Source organism: Balaenoptera physalus (genome assembly GCF_965194825.1).
Source record: "Balaenoptera physalus genome assembly, chromosome: 1".
Lineage (NCBI taxonomy): Eukaryota > Metazoa > Chordata > Mammalia > Artiodactyla > Balaenopteridae > Balaenoptera > Balaenoptera physalus.
The window spans coordinates 184,784,004-184,804,024 of NC_138882.1; the positions used below are offsets into that span (position 1 = coordinate 184,784,004).

A 20,021-nucleotide genomic window follows, 5' to 3' on the forward strand; every position below is an offset into this window, starting at 1 on the left:
AAGACGGTGTCCTCATGATGGGATTAGTGCCCTTATAAGACATCGGACAGCTTGCTTCCTCTCTCTCTCCCTGCACTCTGGGGGGACACAATGAGAAGGCACCCATCTGTGAACCAGGAAGAGAGCTCTCACCAAGTGAATTAGCTGGCACCTGGATCTTGGACTTCCCAGCCTCTAGAACTGTGAGGAATAAACGTCTGTTGTTTAAGCCCCCATAGTCTCCGTTATTATGTTGTAGCAACCCGAGCTGACTGAGACGACCGCTGAAGATCTATTCTGACAATCTGGAAATGTGAATACCCTGGAAGAGGGATACGGTGAAGCAAGTGATATCAAGGGAGGGGTGACTGGTCCGATGTTCCCCTCCTGACAGCGGGGTTCTGGGACAGGAGGCAGCACTCTGATGGGGACAGTAGGTGCCTGACTTTTCCAATAGGACAGAATGCACCGGAGCTCCATTTTGAGTGCTGCCACCTGGTAATGTAAGTCCTGTGCTGGAAGGTGCGGGTGAGGGTGGGAACACCAACATGGTAGGGAGATGTTGCTCAGCGGGGAGGAACGAGCCTGGGATTTGGAGGCAGGTGACTGAGCTGGAGTCCTGCCTGGTCACGTCTTAGCTTAATGGAGCTGGGCAAGCCCCTCAGCCTTAACCTCAGTTTCTCCATCTATGAAATGGGTTAATAATCACCCCTCAAAGAGACTAAATGAGAACACACAGAGAAAAAGGCCAGCTCATCAATGAAGTGCTGTGTAGTAGTATTTATTGTTACAGTGTTAAAATTCACTCTTGGGAAGACATTCCGGGCCATGACCAGTAACTAAAGGTCAGGAACATCATCTTAGCTCATGGACAACTCGTTTCCTTTGCACCCACAGAGTCCCTGGGGTGTTAGGGCTCAGGAAATTCTCATCAGCCAGCCACTGGGAATGATGTGTCAGAAGATGCTATTTCCCACAAGGCTTCTTTTTCTTGCCATTCCACTGCCAGGAGCCCATTGGACCCTCGAAGGGCAGAGCAGAAGTGATGGTGCCCAGAAAATATGGGTTGTGATGGGAAGGGGGAGAGCTAGGCTTGGAGCACCGAACACGGAAGTCACATCTTGCCAAATCGTCCTGTTCTGCTGGACCCAGCCCCATCCGGTGACCTAGAGATTGGGGGTCACAGTTCTGAGGTCCCTCCATGCTGGCTGGGCTGTGTGGAGACCCCTTCCCCTCGACTTCATCTGGTCCAGGTTCTCCTGTGGCTTCTCCTTGCCTCCTGCAGTCTGGGCTCCGATGATTGCGATGCTGACACGGACAGATTTCTCGGAGAAAAGCCCTGCTCAGCCAAGGACAAGAGAGCCTTGTCCACAGACAAGAGGCGTCTGGCATCAGAAAGCTGAGTCCACCTGGCAGGTGCCGTCTGATGGCTCCGGTCCCCAGCTTCTGGGAGGAACATGGGGTGTCTCTGCCCACCCCGGTTCTCCCCAACCTCTGGCAGCGACTACCTCTTTTTAAGGGGCCAGCACCCATGGGTGCAGGCGACAACAGCTCTCAGAGAAGCACATTCACATGGTTCCGAGGTCCAGATGCCATGTCACTCTTTAAGGACCAAGACCATGACTCAGGACATTTGGACAGGACGTGGCAGGTCACTGTTCTGTGGGTGGCCGCTCTGCCAGCGTTTGTTAACCAGGTACCAGAACCTCTCTGCCAAGTCTGCACCCCCTGCTCTTCTTGCCCGCTCTTGAAGCAGAGTGGACATTTAGGATTTTTCCAGCAGACAGAGCTCACCTGATTTAACTCTGTATGGAGGCTGTTCATTTATCAGCCAACCCATCCTCATGTTGCAAAGCCAGCTCCAAACGCTTGCCTGGCTGCCAGGGATACAGAGCATCCGGGAGGCGAGAATGTGCTCTTAGGGCATCGTTTGGACCAAAAGGGTATCCAAGTTTGCCCACGTTGCCCCAGGCCTGCCGGCCAAATGCTGCGAATGTTTTGGGCAGTGCCATCCCTGCCAGTGACCCGCCCCCCCAGTGGTCCACTTGCCCATCTTGTCCCCAAGGGGATTGAGTCGGGGAACAATGCACTGGTTTCAAATAATCAGACCTGCATTCAGGCGCCTGTCGGTTTGCCATTCCTGCTCACCCTACGGGAATAACTGCCTTCTGGGTTTGCTCCGTCCTGAGAGGCAGATCCTGGGGTGCCGGCTCAGCCAGCCTGGATGATGGCTGGGGAGTGGCCTGTGGCATCAGGTTAGATGGAGGTTTTAACTCCTCTCTCCGGCTGCGGACTCTGCAGCCTCCGATCCCGTGTGTATGGCTGAATGTCATGAAGTTACTGGGTTTGGAACCTCCGCAAAGCTTCACCCCTTGTCCCAGAGCTTCACCCCTCGGGCCCTGGAATCAGAAATGTGTCCCTAGGAAGCCAAACATTCAGACAAAAGGGGGCATCCACCTGTCCACAACGAGGCATTAGGTTTCCGGTGGTGAGAAAAGCTGTGCTTGTGTTAAGGTTGGGAAACCACGGTCTTAGGCTTCGGGGAGGAGGAATTCTCAAGTTCATCAGGCCTCGGGTTGTGCTTTTCCTTGAGGGGAAGTAATTCATTGGGTTGAAGGACGCGCTTTGACGGTTCTTGGAGGCTGACCCGGCTTCTAGTCCTGGACATTCAAACCTCTTATAGACTGTTGGTGCCAAAGGCTTCAATGGAAGTCGAGCATCGTGGTTCCAACAAATGATTTGCTTTGATAACCTAAGTGTAAGTAGAACTCCAATGCCGTGTGCCCTTCCCTAATCATTCCTCAGCATCGAGGTCAATGAACTCAAGCCTGGACACATGGATCAAACTCATTTTCAAGGGTTATGTACGTGGGATTTTCCTCTTTTGGGGAAGTCAAGTCCTACTGGGGGCTCTAGAGAGTCTGAACATTAAACATTTCTTGCCCTCCTTTTGCATGTTGCTCCAATCAAAACAGTTGGAGAGGACTTCCCTGGCGGTCCAGTGGTTAAGATCCTGCCCTCCCATTGCAGGGGGTGCAGGTTCAATCCCTGGTCGGGGAAGTTCCGCATGCCGTGCAGTGCGGCCCCCAAAACAAACAAACAAGCGAACAACAACAACAAAAAACAGGTGGAGAGAACCAGTACAGTATCAGTACAATATCAGTTCTGTGTTGTAAATGGGAAATTAGACACCCACCCTGGACCCCATAACTTCCCACCTGTCTCCTGAGAGGTTACAAAGTGTTACAGACGTTAGCAAGTGTTAATCCTCACAACATCCCTGGAAGGGAACCAGAAGTATTGTAGATGAAGACATTGAGGCACAGAGAGGTGAAGCCACTGGGAAGAAGCCACACAGCAAAACAGTAGTAGAGTCAAGAAGAGGGCTGGGGATCCTCTCCACCATCTTAGTGACCTGTGCGATTCAGCTCGGTTAGGGCACTGGCGAGCACACCTGTGTGTCAGGTGACAGACGTCGCAACAAGGTTTGCTGGGTTAACGATGACAAGCGTTTCCCTGCTCCCAGTCCCAAACCCACTGTCACACTTGGTACAGTTGTCACGGACCTAACTCAGTCAACCCCGATCCTATCGACACGATATCCTTCATCCTGATGACCAGATATCTGCATTTCCTGGCAATGTCGCTGCTCAGCCCCACCCCCGCAGGGATGTCACCTGCCTCCACCCAGGACAGCCACTCCCGGGAGGAGGGAGCAAGTAGCCCTTTAACATGTCCACCCGGATGTGACACACGGCTTTTAGGATGGGAATGACCTTCCCGTTTTGCCTTCTCCCAAGAGAGATTCAGTGACCCAAGTCAGAAGCCAAGTTATTGGTCATGGGGGGCATGTATGCTGGAGCTGAGACCTCCACCAGGCTGGCCAGAAGGGTCCACGTGGTGACCGGTCAGCCCCCAGCTTTGCTAGCTCCTGGTGCTGTCACTGCTGGGCTCTGCGTGTCTGGCTGGAGTCCCATCTGCTCCTCCCGGGAGGGTGTTTTGGGGAACCCTGTGCCTCTTTCCATCCTGGTGGCTCAGTTCAAGGTTCCCGGGACCACTTGAACCGCTCAGTGGCTGAATCACTCCGAGGTGGAGCCTTGATGACAGAGGCGCCGGGCACCCTGACGGGCGCTCTGGGCCAGTCTCCCTCCAGTGAGCACGGAAGTGCACAGCCCGCTCAGGTCAGGCAGGCTGGAGCCCCCTCGTTCCTCGGGGTTCCCATCCGAAGTCACAGCAGTCTGCTGGGATGTCCCGGGGCTAGAGGAGCATCCTCAGGCCGAGATCACTATGTACAACAGCGACAGTCCCTGGCTGTCCTTCATCCCTGCGTCTCTCTGTGTTGGGTCTGGTGGAGCATCGGCTCCTTACACGTTGGTGACCTCCAGGCCATTGTAGCCTTCCAGACGGCACTGCTCGGGCCTGCCCTGGGAGTCGTCGTCTCCGCAATCTTCGTTTTGAAGAGAGCCATAGTCGTCGTGGAAATCGGGGTCTTTGCTGAAGCCCCTTCCTATCTTTCCCAGGGGCAGCTGAGAAGAGAGGAATGAGAACAAAGGACAGGAAGAAGAGAAAAAAAGAACTGAATGTTCTTGGATCTGGGAATGGTGGGGTCTTCAATTTCAATTGCTGTGTGACCTGACCTAACTACTCTGTGCTCCTCCTATTAGTAATAATACTCCACTCCTCAGGGAGACTGAGAGGATTCTTGTCAGTTAACCTTAGGAGAGAGCTCTGTGTCCCCAGCTGGAAGGAACCAGTTTGTTACTGAGGGTGAGGGCAAATAGAGTCTTTCTGATTATCTACCGAAGTCTCTCACCTTCCTCCTCAGCAGGAGGAGTGGGGGTGAGAATGAGTGTGGGCGTGAGGTCTGACTGCATTCCCAGGTCAAGAAGAAATATTCCAGCATTGCCTGGTGTGGCAGAAAGAGTGTGGGTTTTGGAGACTCACAAACTGGGGTTTGGATCCCTGCTCTGCCATTTCCCAGCTGTGTGACCTTGGGCAAGTCACCTGTCCCCTCTGAGCCTCAGTTTTCTTAGCTACAAAATGGGACTAATAATTCCTTTCTCCCAGAGTTGTTGCAAAGAGTGGAAATCCATCTGGAAAGCACACAGCAACGTGCTGGCAGACAGTAGCTATAATCATCAGACACAGTGGCCCCTCAGTAAATAGTTCTCTCTTATTTTGAACAGATCTCTATCAGGGTAGTCATGACAGTGCTTTGTAATTATTTATTTATTTGACCGCCTTTCTTTCTGGACCAGTGTTTCTCAACTTTTTTTCATTACTGCCCCCCTTAAAAAGAACTTTTTAGACATTTTTTCCCTAATCACACTCCCACTATGAAATTTTCATGCCACAGGTATACTGTGCATCTGTTTATGTGCCATGTGTATAGCTGTGCTTCATGCATAAAACGAGTAAGGTTTTTTGTGCCCTCCCTGAGCCGAACCAATTTTGACCCCTTCGGGGGTGACAGCACCCCCAGTGGGAGTGCACAGTCTAGACTGAGAGCATCTTAATGGTGAGGGTGGTCATTTATTCATGTTTATCTCCCACACTCAGGACCTGCCTGGGATGCACTTAGTACCCGAAACTATCCGCTGAATAAATGGAAGAATTTTGGATTATCCGCTTCTGTCGTCTGTGTCTATACACCTCCGTTTAGGAATCTGTGTCGCCCTGAGTCCGCGTGATCAGACCCAACTACACATGTTCTTATGCACCAGAGTCTCATCCGCTGCTCTTGGTCAGGCCATTGGAGTTCAAAATCTAAGTCAGTGGCCCTTAGAGTTTAGGGTGTGTTGGAACCCTCTGGGCAGCCTTGCGGCATGCGGGGTTCCCCTTGCGCCAGAGGCCCTTGCATCAGGAGGCCCAGGTGGGTCCCAGAATCTGTATGTTAAGCATCCACCCAGGTGAGTCTGATGCAGGCAGGTGAGACCTGCACTTCAAGATACAGTGACAAAGGCCCCACAAGGCTGAGTGTGTCTTAACCATCATGCAGGTCCCTTGAGGGTGGCTTCCAGGGCCTCTCTCCCAGCTGCACCTGTGACCTGGCCCATTGGCCCCCCTCCAGACGACACAAAGACCTTTCTTTCCCAGGCTGGGGGACCCCCAGGTAAACACATGGATCGACCTACCCGGCCAGCCTTGTACTTGATCCCACCGCTGTTCTCCTCCTTCCCCGCCCGGGTGATGCTGGAGGCCCTCCCCGGGGGCGTTCCGAATCGCTCAGCCTCCCGGATGCCTGTGGAGCTGAGGAGAGACCCAGTGCAAATCAGCAGGGCTGCGGCAGCCGGGGCTGTGTGTCAGCTACTGCCATCCAGAGACACAGACACTCACTCACTCACACCAGGAACAGTGACCGCAACTGTGGTTTACTGAGTATCTCCTACGCGCCACCACCGTGCTAAGCACTTTACAAACACAATCCTCACAGCACACCTAGAGGCCAGGCTGCCATCTCTCGCTGCCGATGAGGAAAAGGGGCACAGAGAGATCAAGCGATCTGCCCAGGATCACACAGCTGGAAGCGGCACAGCCAAGATCTGAACCCTGGTCTCAGAGACCCCAAAGTCTCTCTTAAGCCCCCAGTGCCCTGCAAACCCTATTAGGAGAGGGGAGACTTGATGGGAGAAGACCCACATGTCAGCTCATTAGGTGTGACTTGAGAAACATCAAGAAAGCTTCCCCCACTCTGCATTTGAAATCTGGGTCCCCCACTGACTTGTTACCCCCATGGCTCCCTTCCTTGTACAAAAGCATCAAAGGCTTCTGTTAGAATTGGACTTGGCAAACGACAGCCTGTGGGCCGGATGCAGCTAGCTGACTGATTTTGTAAATAAAGATTTATTGGAACCCCGTCCATTGGTTTGCACGTTGTCTGTGGCTGCTTTCTTACTATCACAACAGAGTTGTCTACTTGGACACAGACCACGTGGCTCCCGAGTGCTAACATCTTCACTATCTGGCCTTTTATGGAAGAAGTTGGCCAGCCCCTGCGTTAGAATCTTAGTGCTGGTGCGTATGGAGTATGGAGTTGGGGCAAGAAACTGGTTCAGAGCCAGGAGTTCCGAACTTAGTCCTCCCACCTGCCTTCCTTCTCTTTTAGATTTTGGGTGAACCAGTGTGTCTCTTGGACTCCTGTCTTTCTCTGCCTGCAGGGTTCGCCCCAGCATGGGCAGAGCCTTCTGTACCTTCCCTGTCAACCTCACCAATCCCAAGACGCTGGTGTCCAGCATCTTTCTTGGAGCTTTAGTGGCATTGAAATCCTGGCTCGACTCTCTACGGGCTGCATGACCTCGAGCATGTCACTTCGTTTCTTTTTTTTTTAAATTTATTTATTTTTGTTTATTTATGGCTGTGTTGGGTCTTCGTTTCTGTGCGAGGGCTTTCTCTAGTTGCGGCAAGCGGGGGCCACTCTTCATCGCGGTGCGCGGGCCTCTCACTATCGCGGCCTCTCCTGCCGCGGAGCACAGGCTCCAGATGCGCAGGCCCAGTAATTGTGGCTCACGGGCCCAGCTGCTCCGCGGCATGTGGGATCCTCCCAGACCAGGGCTCGAACCCGTGTCCCCTGCATTGGCAGGCAGATTCTCAACCACTGCGCCACCAGGGAAGCCCCACTCACTTCGTTTCTTGAAAGCTGGGTTTCTCTATCTGCCAGATGGGGATCGTATTAGAGCCAACTTCACGAAGTGATCGTGAGGGTTAGTTAAAAAGTGCTTTCGAGCTTAGCTGGAATCCAGTAAATGGCTATAGTGATAATAAGTCATATTAACAGTAAAAACTTATTACAGAGGAATTGGCTCTGGCTGACGGGCGGTCAGGAGGTGGCTTTACAGGAGCTGTGAGCCTCGGCTCAGGCCACCACGGAGGTGGACTCATGAAGAGAAATGAACCTTCTAATATCTTTTAAGCTGCCTTAGAGAAGCTCTGCTTCTTTCGGGGCAAGTTCTGCTGAGAAAGTTCAAGGGAGGGGAGGGTGCTGGGCAGGGGACCGCACTGGCTGCTGGGCGGCAGGTGAAGGTGAGTTCTCAGATCCCCGGGTGCCAGGGCATCCTCGTCACAGGGAGGATCTTGCTCTGCGGCAGGTCAGGAACTGAGGTCTTCATTGATGACCTCCCTCTCTCCTCCATCTGGGGATGGAATGCCCTGGGTCTAGTGGGGAAGCTGTTCTAAGTGCAGAAGCCACGAAAATCTCAACTCATGCAGCCAGCTGTGTTTGCTGTCTTGTGGGAAGTGCATTAAACCCCCCTGACTCATGGAACATCAGCTGTCTGATGAGCTTGGGAGAACTCCAGAGCCCCTTCTTTTGTTTTTCACTGGAAAAGAGATGGAAGTCCAGAGGGGATGTGTGTCTCATCCAAGGATACACAAGACACACAGTGGCAGGGATGGAACTTGAACTTGGGCCTCTAGGAGCAAGATCTAGACCGTGTTTTTCCCACCTTGGGGGTCAGCGTAGGACCCAGAGGAGGAGACAGAATGTGGAGTGGGGTTAATATCAACATTTCTCTTATTAAGGTCATGGGAGGCTTAAATGAGAGGACACATATAAAATTCTGAGAAGGGGCTGGCATAGCATGAGTAACTGCTGTGACCAACACAGGGGTTGAGGGGTACAGACCTGGCTTGAGTCCCTGCTCAACCAGCCCCTAGCTGTGCCCTCATGTGAGCTGATTCCCTTGCTGGGCCTCAGTTTCCTCATCTGTACAATGGAGCCCAGTACGCAGCTCTGGTCTTAAAAAACCATCCCCTGAGCAGAAAGTGGCTGCCTTTGTGGTGTAGACAGAGGAGCACAGGGCAGCTCCTGCCACCATTGTGCCAAAACACCTTCCCTTCTAGCTTTTTCCACCGTGGCTAAAACCGTACCATTCCTCCTACGGATTAAAAGTCACGGAAACGTAAATAGGCCGAGCGCAAGGTTACGGTCTTTGGAGACTTGAAATGTCTTATTGAATATTTCTACTTCCTTTGTCAGACCTTGAGGGAGTGGAATGCTGGAAGGATAAGTTTTAATGAGGGAAGTTTCTGGAAGATAGGGCATCTCTGTTGACTCATTTCCTGAGTCAATGTAGAGGGTGTCCTGGGCACTAAAAAAGGCATCGTGTGCAGGAAGGAAGGTGGCAGGGTGGGAATCAGCCTCTGCCAGTGGGGCTGGCCTGAGGGCTGAGTCTCACCCAATTAAATGAAGGTTTACGAGGCCCGTGAGGTGCAAGATGCTTTGGTGGAGCCGAGTGAAGTGGGGGAGGACAGAGTATTAATTGGCCGCCTACTGTGTTCCAGGCATGATGCCAGGTCCTTCCCCCGAGTCAGCTCCTTGAACCCTCCCGAAGCCCTGGGGAGGAGGAGTGATTGTCCGCATTTCAAGATGAGGGAACTGAGGCTCTAGAAAGCAAGTTTCTTGCTAAAACCACAGATGATGGGAGAGGAGCCAGAATTCAGCCCCCAAAGGCCCTGCCGTGCCCCCTCCTTACATAGGACCACGACTCCATGGACCACACCGCCCCAGGGCCTGGTCTCTGGGCTCACAGTTCAGTGATCATTTGGGGGTGGGGTGCAGCAGAATATTATGAAACATCACCTTCTCGTGGGTGCCTGAAAATCTCAATGGGCCCCTTCCCCCACCTGGCGCAGGTGACCTGCCAGGGGGCCCAGGATACTCCCCCTTGTCTGCTGCCTGGATCTCTCAGACCTGGGTAGCCTGCCAGCCAAGGAGGTAGAGCTGTGACAAGGCCTCTTATTCTGTGTGCTCCAGGGTTGAGTCTATTTGAGTTCATAATGGAATTGCTCTTCCCTGCTGAAATGCTAATGAGAACACTGGAGCAAAGTGACAGAAAGGGGAGCCCCATGGAACCAACTCCAGAGGAAACTGCTTCACTGAGCCGCTCCAGCGTTCCTGTGAGGTCAGGGGGCGGGAACTGTCAGTTATCGTGGGGCATCGCTGTGTCAGGCTCCACGTTCACTTTGTCTCACTGTTTATACTTCGGGATGGAGGCTCAAAAGTCCCCTGGGAGGGGCCCAGGGAGATGAGACCACTGCTTGACACGGTTCCCCTGTTGTTCTGGCCACTCTTTCTCTGCCCTTTAGGGAAGCAGCAAAGCATGATGCTTTGAATCCCAGCTCCTCAGTTTATCGGCTTATGGCCCCAGGCAAGATATGCAGCCTTGCTGTACCTCAGTTTTCTCATCTGTGAAATGGGGCTCACGCACCTGCCTCTAGAAGGTGGTAACAACGTGCTAGGTTCTGAGCCTGGCCTGTGGCAGAGCTTAGCAAATGGTTATGGTAGCTTGATAACCCCACCTTATGACTGTGTCTGGAGGGGGAAGGAGGAGGGGAAGGAGGAGGGAAAGGAGGGAGATGCCGGCTGACTCTTGCATCCTTGGAAACAAAAAGGGGCACTTTGGGGCCATGGGTCATGAGGCCACAGGATGCGGAGGAGTATTTACAAGAGAGATGCAATGTTTGTCTGATGCTTCCGAGGCCTAAAGGGGACTCTTCTCAGGCCTAACCTTCAGAGAGAATCTAAATGAACTACAGGCTGAATCCGCCTGATGCCTGACCCTGTGTTAGTGACAGGATACACCGTCCTTCAGGCAAGTGCTGGAGATGGTGACACATTTTCATTAAGGCTTTTTTTTTTTTGCTCCTGTGATGCTTTGGAACAGCTTGGCTACTCCCTGCATCCTTTTGGTCCACTGATTTATTTCTGTGGATCTTTAACGCACGGTCCTATGACAGAGTTGGTGCTAGAACGGGATTTACCGGGAGAAGCAAGAAGTCAGTGTGTGTCAAAGTAGACATCACAAGATGACGTCAGAAACTGCTCCGCCTCAGTCCCATTGGTCCTATGGTTGTCATGGCAACGAGAGGAGGCTGGAGAACATGATGTCATATTAGAACCTATAAACTCTTGGTAAATGTGCCTTTCCTAGAGTTGGGTTGGGTGCTGATGTTCCCTGACTTCCTGGTCACGGGCCATTAATACATGGGGACTATAATCTCCCAAGATGCTCTGAGCTGACTACACCCCTGTGACTACAGGCATCGCATCTACCGGGTGACGTGGGATCACAGATGTGATCAGGGGTCACGTCTCCTGGGAAGTGGAACCAGGTGCTCATCAGCCCCCACCTCAAGCTTCCTAGCATGGTGGAGGGTCACAGGAGTCCTTGCTGGTAGATTCCACCACTGCCACGAACTCCCATCTAGTCTTGAGCAGGTCACAGCACCTCTCTGAAGCCTGTCACCTTATCCGTAAAAGGAGGCAACGATTCCTTCTCACTCAGCTTCCTTCACAGGGAGGAGGAGCAAATGAAACAAGGGATGTGACAGCACTTTGCTGATGATGACATATGGTATCAGTGTGAAGGGTTGCTGTTATGACCATCCCTCTGTTCCACCCAGCCTGGGATTCAGTCCCAGGGTTGGCCTCTCAAGTCTATTCTGATGGTTCGGGATGTTTCCTCAAACTGGAATCTCTCTACCCAATCCAAGCATTCTGGGAGGACTCACCCAAAAGACCTGCCCTGCCCTTTCTCTTTCTGGAAAGCTGAAATCAGCAACAGAGAAGGAAAAGGAGCAAGAAGGCAGTAGACAGGATGAGATACCTAGACCACTGCAGAGATGTCCTGGGCAAAGCCCAAAGATCTTGGTTAATATAAACCCATCAGACCTTCCCAAGCATCTCACCACCTGCCTGGGGATCACTGTCTCCCTGGTGTTTGGCTTAGCTGGGGACTCTTGTACCAACAGCAGCGGGCTCTAAAATTCCTTAGAAACTCATGGAGTTCTGTCTTCCCCCAGCTAACTGAAAGTCTGATCCCCTGGCCCATGGCAGGGTCTCAGCAACGGGCCACGAGGTTCCAAAATCCCACATCCCACGTGGAGACCTTGACTCATAAGCTATGACCAATACGTGGAGAAAAGCAGCACCAAGGAAAAAGTTCCTAACAGGGAGACAGGTTTGGGGTCTGGTACTGGCACTGCCTCTTGGTTCCCTGGTTGAGCAGCCTCAGATTCCTCAGAGGTAAAATGAGGAGCCTGGACTGAGTCCGTTTCCCTCTTCCTTGTCCTGACATCAGGAGGACTGCTTTCATCTCGTTCCTGAAGGAGTCTCTGACCTCCCAGCAACCTAAGAACCCACCCTATTTGTGCCCCGTTGAAACTTCCCTAGTGCTCACCCACTAATCCTAGACAGTCCTCAACATACCTCCCACCTCATGGGGGGTCAAGGGTTTAATCAGTCACACAAATGTTAGTCACATGGCTAATGTTTAGCTAGAGCTGCCCCTCCAGGGCTCAGAAGATATTAAGACTGTTACAGATCACATGGCTCCAGAAGGGAGGTAAAGGAAGATGGAAAATTCTGAGGAGAAAAGCCTTTTTCCTGCACCTGTTGATTCATGGCTCATGGAATAGTGTTCTTGTCAAAACCACCTCAGCATGCATAAAATGCTGAAAATGTAGATTCCCGGGCTCTGCCAGCAAATTCTGGCCCTGTAGGTCTGAGTTGGGGATGAGGTATCTGCATGTTACAAGAGCACCGATGATTCTGCTGCAGGGTCTATGAGAACTGCTTGGGTATCAGCCTGCCAACAGGGGAGGGCAGTCCAGGGCACCTGGACCCTGCGACAGATGCACAATTTTCTCCCACCTGCATAACATGGGGTGTGGCTCAGCTGCTCCCTGAGGCCCCATGTGGTTTGGGGGTTGAGCACTCAGGCCTGACGCAGAGAGCCTCAGGTTCAAATTTGGCATCTGTTAACAAAATGAGCTAACCTTTAGCTAGACTGACCAAGAGTTAAAAAGGGAGATGACTCAAATTAGTAAAACTAGGAATGAAAGAGGGGTAACTCTACATAAATAAGAGGGATTACAAGGAAATGGTTATATGATCAATTGTATGCTAACAAATAGCTAACTTAGATGAAATGGACAAACTCTTAGAAAGATATAAACTATACACACTACTATATGTAAAATAGATAACCAACAAGGACCTACTGTATAGCACAGGGAACTGTACTCAATATTTTATAATAATCTATAAGGGAAAAGAATCTGAAAAAGAATGAACATATATATATAGATAAATAGATAGATAGATATACACACACACACACATATATATGTAGAAATGAATCGCTGTGGTGTATACCTGAAACTAACTTGATATTGTAAATCAACTATACTTCAATTAAAAAATTTTTTTAAAAAGTAAGAACCTAAAAAAAGATATAAACTACTGAAACTGACTCAAGAAGAAACAGAAAATCTAAATAGACCTACAATGAGTAAAGAGTTTGGATTAGTAATAATAATAATAATAATAATAATAATAATAAACTTCCCACAAAGAAAAGCCCAGGACCAGATGGCTTCACTGGTGAGTTCTACCAAATGTTTAAAGAATAATGAACAGCAATCCTTCACAAACTCTTCCCAAAAACAGAAGATGAGGGAAAACTTCCCAACTCATTCTATGAGGCCAATTTTACTCTGATACCAAAACTAGACAAAAATATCGCAAGAAAAGAAAACTACAGACCAATATCCCTTGTAAATATTGATGCAAAATTCCTCAACAAAATACTAGCAAACCTAATCCAGCAACATATAAAAAGATTATACACCATGACCAATTGGGATTTATCCTAGGAATGCAAGGTTGGTTCAACATCTGAAAATCAATCACATAATATATCACCTTAATAGAATAAAGGACAAATCTGGGCTCTGCCATTTACTAGCTGTTTGACCTTAGGCAAGTACCTTGGCTCCTTCCAACAATCTTCTCCATCTATAAAGGAGGGATAGTGAAACTAATTTATTAGCATCATCATGAGGATAGAATTAGTGCCCATAGCATGTGCTCAATAAATGGTCATCTAACCCTAACCACAATCATTTTAAGGAGAGAGTCCATTGGGAGTTCATCTGTTCAAGTGTTTATTCTCTGGCCACTTTTCAGATGAGGAGACTGAGGTAGGTGGGCTGACATGGTCTGCTCACCTAGATGGTAAAAACCACTAAGACGCCCATCCCTGTCTCCGAACCTTCGTCCCCATAGTCAGCCCTGCCTGGAACAGCCATCTCAACCTCTTAGGCCAGTGTGAATCCTCCCCAGCTCAAACCCCACCCTCACATGGTCTTCCTCATACACGCTGGTCACTCTCCCTTCTCTAAATGCCCATTTTAACCATACTCTTTATTCAAAACCTGACTGCTCCTCTACCTCTTTCTACTCTATGACGTTCAGGCTAAAGCACTGCACTTCTCTGAGCCTCAGTTTCCGGATCTGCAAAAGGAGACCACTGTGTTGCAAAGGAACCGCTGGGATCCAGGAAGGAGGGGCCAGGACCATCCGCTTCCAAAAGCTGCGAGCTGCAGCCAGCTGCCCACACTCACTTGGCCGGGTGGAAGATGGCACTCATCTCCTCCGCCAGGTGCCTCCGGAGAATGTGCTTCCCGCTGGGGATGCCCAGGGCCGTGGCCATGGCCTCAGCATTGAATGTGGGTTCCAGCACCAGCACGGCGCCGTGGACACCACTGTTGGTCAGGTTGTCTGCGTACTCCTGAGGGCAAGACACGAGGCTGGTGAGCCACCCTGCTGGCCTGAGGGGGCCCCACCTCCACGGGGGATATGCCCCCAGCAGCAAGGGCTTGGCCTCCGGGGACCAGTTCATTTAATACTGAGAGGGAACCCCACCCCACTCTTGTAGGGCCATGAGAGCAGCGACTGGACTATTTTGTCACTGACATACCCAGACCTAGGCAGGCAGCCCATAAATGCTTGTTGAGGGAGAAGACGGATGTGGATTCAATCCCACCCTGGCTTCAGAGAGCGAGAATGGCTCAGCATTCCCTGCTGCCCCATGAGATGGGGTGCTGCTGGGGGGATGGCAGGAGGGGGGAGCAGTTCCCTCCTCTTGAGTGACAGGAGGCAGGTTATTCTTGCCAGCCCGGGCAACGATGCCTCAGCCCACGCAGAAATGGGTATTGATTTGCACACACACAGACGTGCATGGGATTTGCCCAAGGGTCACCCCCAGCCCCGCCATCTCCCCTCACCTTCAGGTCAATATCTCGCACCCACTTGAGCACCCGCTGGTTGGTCCAGACCACGGGGTCTACGTTCTGCGTCTCGCAGCGAGCCCGGCGCTCCTGGAGGGCCTGTTGGGGTGGGGAGGGGGGGTCAGCCGGGGGGGTGAGGGTCCACGGTGCTGGCAGGGACCTCAGCATGCGGATGCGAGGCTCCTGGCCAGGCCATCCACGGCTGCTCTGGCCACGTCGATCCTTTCATTCTGGAAAATGCGGAGAAGCCCACTTCCGGGGTGAAGGAGCCTGGAGGCAGAGCCGCCGGCATCCGGAGGGTGGGGCTGCCTGGGACCCACGGTGGCTGCCTAGCTGTGTATCCCAGCCCCCTGCTCACCTGACTTGCAGCAGAAGCTCGATGCGTGTTTGTGGAGGGACGTCCCCAGATGAGGCCACCCATTTCCACACTTCACCATCATGATCTTCCCACTCGTCACCTCCTGTACCAGACTGGGGCTCCTGGGCGCAGGGCCTGTGTCCTCATCACTTCCTGTGCCCAGGGCTCTGCGTTGGGTGTTTGAGAAGGCCATGAAGACCCCTCTTCTGTCCCTCTCCTCCCACCCCTGAATTGCTTGTGCTCTGACGGTGCTCTAAGAAAAGTAACCCGTCTGCACTCAGCCCCACAGACCCCAGCAGCCTGGGGCCCCTCCCTCGGGGGAATATGTGGGGAGAGGTGCCGGGAGGCCTTGGAGAAGCTGAAGCAGGTGCCCTGGGCTCTCTGGCTTGGTGGCACTCAGAACAAGGGGCACTCAGAGTCCAAACTCTACATGCCCTACAGTCCCCCGGTTACCTGTTGGCACTCCCGTTCACTCTCCCGCCTCAAACCCAGCATGGGAACCACACAGGACTCTCAGTTCTTCTGCTGCCACAGATCTGTCCTCTGGGCCTTAGTCTATGCTGTGCCCTCTCTGGGCTGCTTTCCCCCTCATACCTTCTATTGACTGATCCCTGAAATTCCTCCTTCAGGTCTCACTTTAGGTGTCACTACCTCTGGGAGGGCTTCTCTGATCCCTCTGGAAGCTTCTCCTTTGGGTTTTCAGAAAACCCTGGGCTTCTCTCATTGGGACAACCTTCCATGATGTTGTGACCACAAGCTTCCTTCTGGTTTCCCCTGAGAAGCAGTGAGTCTTTGGAGGATGAGTGCTTCCCGTTTCCCCTGAACTGAGCACAGGGTCTGGCCCACCCCCAATAAGCAGTTGTTTAAAGGAGGGAGGGAGAGAGGAAGGGATGGATGGGTGGACAGGTAGAAGGATGGATGGACGGATAGACAGATGGGTGGGCAGATGAGCAAGTGGTTGGATGGACAGACAGTGGATACAGAGAGGAAAGCAGGGCTGTGGAAGGTGCCCCCCCCCACCCCGCTTCTCACCTCCCTGCTGAAGTTCACTTGGTACAGCAGCTCGATTCCCAGCAGGATGCTGATCTGGTGGAACTTCTTGGACACATTCAGGTGCTTCTCCAGGTCCCGCTTCATCAGGGAGTTCAGCATCCGCCCATCGACCAGGTGGTTTTGGAAGGCCTGGGAGTACTGGGACAGGCCGATGTCATTCAGCCAGGCCTTGGCCACCCAGTGATGGTCCAGGTCAGCGGCTTTGGACAGGCTGGTGAGGAGAGACACAGCCAGCGAGAGGGGTGGGTGGGGAAAGGTGGCAGAAACAGAGGGACAGGGAGAAATGGGGCAGAGATGAGCAGAGATGAAGAAAGAGAAGCAAAACAATGGCGGGGAGGGGACACAGACATAGCAATGAACAGGGATGGAGTGGAGAGACAGAGAGGAAGAAAGACAGAGGGCAGAGGTGGGGAGAGGGGGATGGAGGGGAGAGAGAGAGGAGGAGACAGGGAGAGACACAAGGAGAGAGGGACAAAGACATAGGAGAGAGACACAGACACAGAGGAGACAGAGAGATATAGACAGAGAGAGAGGCAGACAGACACAGAGAGACAGAGACAGAGGGAGAGACAGAAACAGAGAGCAAGCCCCAGAGGACAAAAAAGGGATCAACAGACAGGCAGAGGGAACAAGAAGAGAAGAGACCACGTTCAGACACACTGAGAGTGGAAAGGGACAATGACAGAGCCGCAGGGACGAATGCAGCAGTAAGCAGCACCTCTGGGGACCCCGGCACCCCCCACCCCCCAGAGTCACACAGTGACACGTCTTGGAATCAGAAACAAACCCCACGTTTTGCTTATTCCAAGTCCTCTCTCCTCACCGCCGTATCTCAGATGTTCTGTATCCCACCCAGAACTTCACCCAGCGCCACGCGCATGCGCACGTAGTAGGTGCACAACGAATCCGTCTCAAAAGGATAAAAGTGTGGTCCCCTCAGACGTCATTCCCCTGCTCGCCACAGGGTGGCAGCCTCGCAGAATGAATGAGGACAGCGCCTCCCACCTGCGGAGGAACTTTGAGAAACGACCGGAGGTGATGCCGGGTAGGGAGCTGCCTTGCTGAAGTGGGAGCCTCGGGGGACCACAAAGGGATCCTGATGTGAAAGAGAAATAACGGGCTTACGGAGTGACGCCGCCCTCCTCCCCAGGCCTGGGATCTGGGCCGGCAGAGGGAGCGCCCCTCACCCACTCCCCAGCTGGGGTGGGATGGAGGCTGTGAGTAGAGCACCCTACCGGCCAAGCTGGAGACCCGGGTGGGGTTTTCACCCTCACCTGACTCCGCTTCCTCCTTTCTAGTCTCCACCGCTCACTCTACGCACCGTCGTCTCCCCCCGGACTTCGCCTTCTAACTGGTCTCCCTGCCTCTGGGGCCCCTCCAGGCCCTTGCCTAGGATGGAGATAGCGGATCACGCCCCTCCCCCTCCTGCTGGTGTCCTCGATGGCTCCTCGCTTCCTTCCTCCGCTCCAAGAATGTGTACTGAGCAGCTACTTAGCTCCGTGCCGGGTAGATGCGGCCTTACAATGGGCACATCTCCCATCTTCACCCCTTCCCTTCCCCACCCCTACACTCTCCCGTCTGGGGCTGACCTCCATTTCCAGGGCTCTGGATCACATCTGTTAACAGGGACTTGCAAGTTCACATCTCTCCTCGCTCGCCTCTTCTGAGCCCCGGATTCTAACCAGCTGCCCTCTTGACATCTCCTCCTGGCACGGGCATCTCAAATTTAACAGGGTCCAAATGAAATGCCCGTCCTCTCTCCCATCTCCCCATCCTCACTTGCCCCGCCTCTCCCCTCCCCCACTCTGTCTATCTATCAATCACTCTGGTCAGTGTGTCCGTCCCCCTGTCTCCTTTTCTGGGGTCAAGCCATGGCCATCTCTGGCATAGATTTCTGCAGCTGCCTCCTGACTGCCCCCACCCCACCCCCTTGCCCCTTCTAATCCACTTACCCCGTGGCTGCCAGATGGCCTTTTAAATACATCCATCAGATCATGTCACTCTTCTACTTAAAACCCTCTCTTAGAGGAATCTTCAGTGCATATTACTAAGTGAAAGAAGCCAATCTGAAAAGGCTACATACTGTATGATTTCAACTATATGACATTCTGGAAAAGGCAAAACTACGGAGACAGCAAAAAGACCAGTGGTTTCCAGGGTTTGGGGGACAGGGAGGGATGAAAAGGTAGAGCAGAGAAGATTTTTAGGGCAGTGAAACTATTCCGTATGGTACTGTAATGATGGATGCACTCCATTATATGTTTGTCCAAATCCATAGAATGTACAGCACCAAGAGTGAACCCTAATGTAAACTATGGACTTTGGGTAACAATGATGTGTCATTGTAGGTTCAACTGAAACAAATATTCCATCTGGAGGGGGATGTTGATAATGGGAGGCGAGGCACCTGTGAGGGCAGGCGGTTTATGGGAAATCTCTGTAGCTTCCCCTCAGTTTTGCTGTGAAACTAAAACTGCTCTAAAAAATAAAGTCTTTAAAAATGAGGGAGGAAACAGAGACTTTTTTAAACAAGCAAAATTGAAAGAATTCATCATCAGAAGAATGAACTACAAGAAATGTAAAAGGAATTTCTTCGAGAGGAAAGAAAATAATGACCACATGGAAATTTGGACTACACAAAAGAATAAAGAGAACTCCTAAAACTCAACAAAGAAAACAAACAACCTGATTCAGAAATGGGCAAAGGACTTGAATAAACGTTTCTCCAAAGAAGATATAAGAATAGCTAATAGGCCCATGAAAAGATGCTCAATATCACTAATCATGAGGGAAATGCAAATCAAAACTGTGATAAAATACCACTCCATACCCATTAGGATGGCTACTATCAAAAAAACCAGAAAACAAGTGTTGGCAAGGATGTGGAGAAATTGGAACCCTTGTGCACTGTTGGTGAGGATGTACAATGGTATACCTGCTGTGGAAAACAGTATGACTGTTCCTCAGAAAATTAAAAATAGAATTATCATATGATGCGGCAATTCCACTTTTGAATATATATCCAAAAGTATTGAAATCAGGGTCTTGAAGAGATATTTGTACATCCAGGTTCATTGCAGCGATATTCACAAGAGCTAAAACGTAGAAACAACCCGTGTCCATTGATGGATGAAGAGATAAGCAAAATGGGCTACATACATAAAAGGGAATATTTTTCAGCCTTAAAAAGGAAGGACGGGCTTCCCTGGTGGTGCAGTGGTTAAGAATCCTCCTGTCAATGCAGGGGACATGGGTTCGAGCCCTGGTCCCGGAAGGTTCCACATGCCGCGGAGCAACTAGGCCCGTGAGCCATAATTGCTGAGCCTGCGCGTCTGGAGCCTGTGCTCCGCAACAAGAGAGGCCGTGATGGTGAAAGGCCCGCGCACCGCGATGAAGAGTGGCCCCCGCTCGCCGCAACTAGAGAAAGCCCTCGCACAGAAACGAAGACCCAACACAGCCAAAAATAAATAAATAAATAAAATAAAGGGATTCCTTTAAAAAAAAATGCAAAATACTCCATTATATTTAAAAAAAAAAAAAAAAGGAAGGAAATTCTCTCATA

At 51.6% G+C, this 20,021-nt stretch overlaps 1 protein-coding gene across 4 annotated transcripts in view; it reads right to left on the bottom strand.

Moving 5' to 3' along the window:
* Nucleotides 1–744: 744 nt before the first annotated feature.
* Nucleotides 745–20,021, bottom strand: part of KAZN (kazrin, periplakin interacting protein) — a 468,988-nt gene continuing 449,711 nt past the window's right edge. For all 4 annotated transcript variants that reach the window (XM_082417173.1, XM_082417176.1, XM_082417175.1 and 1 more), the window contains 5 exons: nucleotides 16,439–16,670; nucleotides 15,046–15,147; nucleotides 14,383–14,549; nucleotides 6,114–6,228; nucleotides 745–4,505 (listed from right to left, as the gene is read on the bottom strand). In XM_082417173.1, the coding sequence (XP_082273299.1) occupies nucleotides 4,344–4,505; nucleotides 6,114–6,228; nucleotides 14,383–14,549; nucleotides 15,046–15,147; nucleotides 16,439–16,670 (778 nt within the window). In that variant the 3' untranslated portion in view covers nucleotides 745–4,343. The remainder of the gene's footprint in view (nucleotides 4,506–6,113; nucleotides 6,229–14,382; nucleotides 14,550–15,045; nucleotides 15,148–16,438; nucleotides 16,671–20,021) is intronic.